This window comes from Tribolium madens, unplaced genomic scaffold (assembly GCF_015345945.1).
Source record: "Tribolium madens isolate multiple individuals breed KSU strain unplaced genomic scaffold, Tmad_KSU_1.1 Scaffold_97;HRSCAF=244;Tcas5.2_LG3a, whole genome shotgun sequence".
Taxonomy (NCBI): domain Eukaryota; kingdom Metazoa; phylum Arthropoda; class Insecta; order Coleoptera; family Tenebrionidae; genus Tribolium; species Tribolium madens.
The window spans coordinates 8,029,713-8,035,532 of NW_025401069.1; the positions used below are offsets into that span (position 1 = coordinate 8,029,713).

General features: G+C 30.6%; 1 protein-coding gene across 1 annotated transcript; it reads left to right on the top strand.

Annotated features, from left to right (window-relative positions):
* Positions 1–811: 811 nt before the first annotated feature.
* On the top strand, positions 812–1,186 carry LOC123014289 (ejaculatory bulb-specific protein 3-like). The gene has a single exon (XM_044413323.1). The coding sequence runs from the start codon at positions 812–814 to the stop codon at positions 1,178–1,180; it is 369 nt and encodes a 122-aa protein (XP_044269258.1). The 3' UTR covers positions 1,181–1,186.
* Positions 1,187–5,820: the final 4,634 nt, after the last annotated feature.

A 5,820-nucleotide genomic window follows, 5' to 3' on the forward strand; every position in this document is an offset into this window, starting at 1 on the left:
AAAACTTGCGACCAAATATTTCTCAAAAGCAATGTAAAAATAAATGTAATTTCTTACTGCAATAATTTTTTGAAACATTTTAATTTTTTTTTGTATATTTTGAAATTAAAAGTAAAAGTAGAAGTTAGCTAGTGTCCGTAACGTAAAATCATATCATATTATACTGTGGATTTATATTGTGTTTAATAAATTTACCCATCAAAAAATTGAGAACGCTTTACTAAAATAGCAAAAGTGTCAATATTTTTATTACAAATTTACAATGAAATCACTTTGTTTTAAATGTACTTGTGTTTATCAGGAATTAAACTGCATCAACGAAATTAAATAACATTTTAATTCCACCGTTTTAGTACCTATATTTATTTTTAGGAACAACATTACTCAATGCATGCTTTAGAAAAAAAATTACTATTAGTAGTAATAATAATCATTATCTGCAACTATAAAATGTACCAGACATGATTTATTGGTAAAAGAAAAAGGAATGGATATTGTAGCCTCGACCTTAACTCAACCTATTGCCAATTAAACTAATTTATTACCGTAAAAATCAATAAATAATTAGTTGTCTTGGCTAAATGCAAGTCGATCACTGAAACATAAAAAGTGACCAGTAAATAATTTAATGCTTTCTTTCATCTAAAATGAACGGTATTTTCCCGCCGTGTTTTTCTCGAAACGCATTTACCTACCACATCGTTATCCATTTTGACCTAAAATTTCCTAATTGTTTCCTAATGGCAGGAAGAGTATATATAAAGAAAATTGTATCAGAAGCAAGTCGTAGGTAAAGTTCCCTTAAGATACAATGAAGTTTATAATTTTAGCTGTATTAGTAGCAACAGCTGTTGCTGCCACATACGAAGTATATCCCACTAAGTACGATAATCTCGACATCGATGCTATCCTTCACAACAAAAGACTTTTCAATAATTATCTCCAGTGCTTATTGAAGAAAGGCAAATGTAACGATGAAGGTGCTATTTTACGGGACGTCATTCCAGATGCTCTCATTACTGGCTGTAGAAAATGTAACGATCATCAGAAGGTGTCGGTGGAGAAAGTAATCAGATTCCTCATTAAGGAGCGCAACAGCGATTGGCAAGAACTTATCAGCGTCTACGATCCCAAAGGAGAATATCAAGCACAATATGCTCACTATTTGGAAAAAATATAAATAAGGGAAAACTTTACACACGCATCGACAAACAACTTAGATTTTCGTTATATTAGTAATCATGTAAACTGTATTTTGAAAAAGTTAATTCCTGTACTTGTTAGGTAAATGTTTCACTTTTCGAAAAATTAAAAAAAATGGAGATATATTTTTAAGAATAAATAATAAAAATACTACTGTCTTTATTAATAAGTCGTTCGTCGTATTTTTAGCAAGCATTCTTTATAATATCGGAAGTAAGAAAAGTAAACGAAGTACTTATTTGTTTTCTTTTGTATCAAGGAGGTACCACTTCGTGAAGACCCTAAGGACAAATTATCTTAGGCTGACGAACCCGCGGGACCAGCGGAAGTGCTGATAGTCTCCCTGACAGATTTGACCAATCAGCCAGCAGGATATACGATGACAGCGCCTCCGGCGGCCGCTACTTAACCTCGCTCTCCGCAGGATTATTACTTCTCTCCAGCTCGCCTTGTGCACTCTCTGCACGACGCACGGTATTTGTCAAGTTGATGCTTTGAGAACTCTGCAGTCGTATACACTAGAAGCTCCGAATTGTTTCGGCTAAAAATGAGAACTTCAAATCCTTCTTACGAGCTGTCTTAAGAGGACACTTCGCAATGGTAACAACCCAAAACTATGTTATAAATGTCCACACATTTTTATTATTTTATTTTACCGACTCAAACAACCACCAACAATTTAAATTTCACTTCCTTTCTTTGCCATAAAAACGCTTTCATTCTGTTTCGTTATTTTATTAAATCGGCGTTGTTTGTAACGTTTATTATGTGAATTGCAGCTGGTACCGCTACGTCTCAATTCTCATTATGTATATCGTATTTAAAATGCAAGTAAATTCTATTATTATTATAAAATAATTAGTTTGTTACCAATAATTTATAATTATAATTTCATCTTTCATTCGTCATCATTATTAATTTGTTAAATAAATTGCGTAAATACGAAATTGCCACAGTTGAGAGCTTCAATTATATAAGTAACACAATGCGAACAATTTTACTGCAACTGTCCCTATTCATTAGGTACCTAAATTTAAATTTTACACATTTCAAACAGCGAATCAAATTTCTACCAACAATGCATAATTAGTTTATTTATCCACCATATTTTAAAATAAATTTCTAACAATTACTTCAGTAAATTATTAATAACAGAACTCGCGACCCAGAAAAAAATTTCAAGTAAGATCATACTAAGAACATAAGAAATATTTAAAAAATTGTATTTGTCAAAAAAATTTTTTTACAATTATTTAGTAAAGGTACAAAAATTTTATAACATTTTTCTCTGGGGCGCGAATTCTGGCGCACCTGTATATAGGATAAACCATTTAGTTTAGTTCATTTGAACTCGTGTTTCAAACGTTCGGCTTGAAGGAGGTTCTAAGAGCTATACTGAAAGCACTTAGTTTTGTTTTTTGGTGTGTTACAAGGAATGTGTCTGTTACAAGGTAATACAACAATTGTAGAATTAATAAAAATTAATACATTTTTCGACCTTAGTAATATTAAAAACCACAACTGGAACAATAAATAAATACGAACCAAGGAATTTAATTGGCGTAATTGCAGCGTGTATGAAATCGTGATATTCTAAACATTAAATTAGTTATAAATTATAGAACACTTTGTTTAAATCTTTCTTGATATTGAATTAGCATAACTCTTGAGAATGGATAATAACAGTTCGTGCGATCTTGTTTTATATTTTTTTTTCATATAATTGGAAGTGAATTATTTGCGGAATTTGAAGTAATACCGGAAATATAGTAAACAGCAAAAAAGCAGCTATTTTTAAATATCCTACAATGTAATTATAATCAACTAAAAATTATTTTAATAACACACTATATTGCGCTTGAGTAATAATAATTGCAAACTTCAGCGATCAATTCCGATTAAAAACAGATTAATTATGAAATTTTTACGTCGTATTTCACAAAAAGCTTCTTCTGGTGTTGTCGCTTCCCACTTGCCATCGTTGGCTTGAACCCTCTTTGTGAGTTTCCTTTAATTACACCACTGGTGGTTACAGACCTATTTGCAATTCTGCTGATAATAGGCAAATTTCAGCTTTCATTGTTTTAAACCTTCCCACTGATAATAAAAACAACTAACACGAACTTTTCTGCCGGTAGTAAGGCGCTTCCCAACTTGCAACAATTAAAACATAGAGTCTCGTTAGGATAAAATGCCCCAATGCAAACGTCATAACATGTTATTACATACGCCACACTATCTTTCATAATACACATTTGTTTTACATGAAAAGTACTACTGCGAGAAGGCATGAATACGAAAGTACAGCATAAAATATATAATTTAAAACACTAGTGTTCTGTTTGTTTTAAATTAAAGCCAACAAACTGATATAATTTTAAAAAATGTAAACACTAGTAGACAGCTTTAGCTAACCTGTAATTTATAGTCAGAATTTTATTGTTTAAGGCTATTTACAATTCACGACACAGGTGTTTAAACACTGTAAAGACTAATAAATTTAACTACACTGGAATAAAGAAGTTGTAGATAGACAACTACACTAGGGAGTGCCTATACGACAATCAAACTTTTTATAGATAAATGACGTTGTAAATTACGGCACTATAACAGAACTGCATAAACAGTTTGTTAGTATTCTTGTAACGTAATATTTATTATAGGCAAATTAAATTAATTAATGAAATTAATTAATTTTTTAAGTTATTTGACATTTGCATAAAATACGATATTGTTGTATTTCGAAGTTGTTATTGCTGTTAATTATGGCTTTTTTGTTTTATCAATTTACTTATTTATAATTAGAGACTAAGTATTATTGATGCACATCTGAATCTGAACAAAACAGTTACATTTCAAATACAAATGTCCCAAAAACTATCTGCATATAAAAATTGTGGTGAAAAATGGATGGCTGCACCTGCTGCAATTGGAAACTCATGCTTTGAGTGGTGTAAAATCAATAACATTTCAGCTTTTAGTGAAATAAAATAATATGTAATTTAAAATTCAACTGTCGCCGATATAATTTAATAAAAATTACCTGAAATTTTACCGAATAGAACATAAAGATACTTTAACAATAAAAAAGTAAAAACAAAATCTGCCTCAACATCATTACTGCAGGTAAACAAGTTTTTTGTGACACGCATGTTCTTCACTTTCATGAATGAAATTAGTTAGCTACTAGCTTTACTCACTCATTAATTACCGGATGCAGCCGAAGATAATTCGTTTATGAGGTTTCTGCATTTTCTGAAATAAAAACCTTCTAGTGTTGGTGCATCAGACAGGATGTTTAAATGCATCACAACCAACATCAGTAATGATATAACGCCAGTTTATAATGTATGTACGATGGTGCATCTGTACAGTAATTAATTATCAATTAAAACTTGTTTATTTTGTTGTCGATATCAGATTGTAATTGTTAGTTTAATCATTAAGATTTAATTAAAACCCGTCTGAAGGACCAACACAAGCATCACATTTTCCAAGAATGATTTTAGTGTGCAATTTACAAATGTTGCTCGTGAGTGGATTAAAGGATAACCTTTACTTACCTTAACTAATTGACATAGCAGCACATACGTTTTGTGTTAAATAGTTTAAACAAACTAATTGAATTAAATAATCAGTAGAAAGGAAAAACCTTTGCTTCGATTTATGCCATCCATTTGTCCTCACTCGTATTGTTGCCGTTAGACTATAAAACATTTTTACGACATTGCGCTTGAACGAACAAAATAAATGAATGTTGCGTTATTTTATTCTAACTAGATTGATGTTTTGCCTTTTAGATTATAGTTAGATAATTAAAAATCATTTCTGAGCTGTATGTAGGTATGTACATACAGAATAAGCGTAAAATCTACATCGACCTCACAGCCTGCGAAAATCCCGACTCGAACGTCACGCAATAATCGAGATTGGATTTGCAGCAAACACCTAGATTTTGTGTACTCACATCACCTCAAAACATTCAATATTAGACATAACTAGATATCTATCTATTCCTCCAAGGAATAGTTAAATCTGATTTACTGAAACAGATCCACCTCTACTTAATGGTGATCAACCGAGTATACTTAGGAATTACAGACCATTGTAAAAGTTTTATTGCTTGCGCTTAAATTGAAAATAAATTTGGTGTGTAGGTTTTTAGAATAATAGACAATAGTAGAGGCAAGTTGTGTATTTAAAACAATTTTATAAAAGTGATTGCTGGTTAGATACACATAGATCAAAATAACTGTCAAGCTATAATAACAATTTTCACACTAGATGTCTTAAATACGTTTCAAGTTGGATGTTTTATACAGTATGCCGCGCTTTTGAAAATAAATACTCGCGTTTTACGGTAATGAATGAAAACGAATTATTTCGAACACAGTTTTAATTATTTGTAATTGAAGTTGTAATTATATTTGCATGTACTTGTACATACATACCTACACTGTTTTGAATTTTGCTTACTTATCTTTAATAATTTGTTGGTGTATTCTTTCTTTGTTTTGTATTTTAATTTTAGTTGTTGAAACTTTAAAGTAACATAAGAACTTTATACAGCGACTTATTAAAAAGACTTTAAGTTAAAGTTTTAATATTTTATTGTGT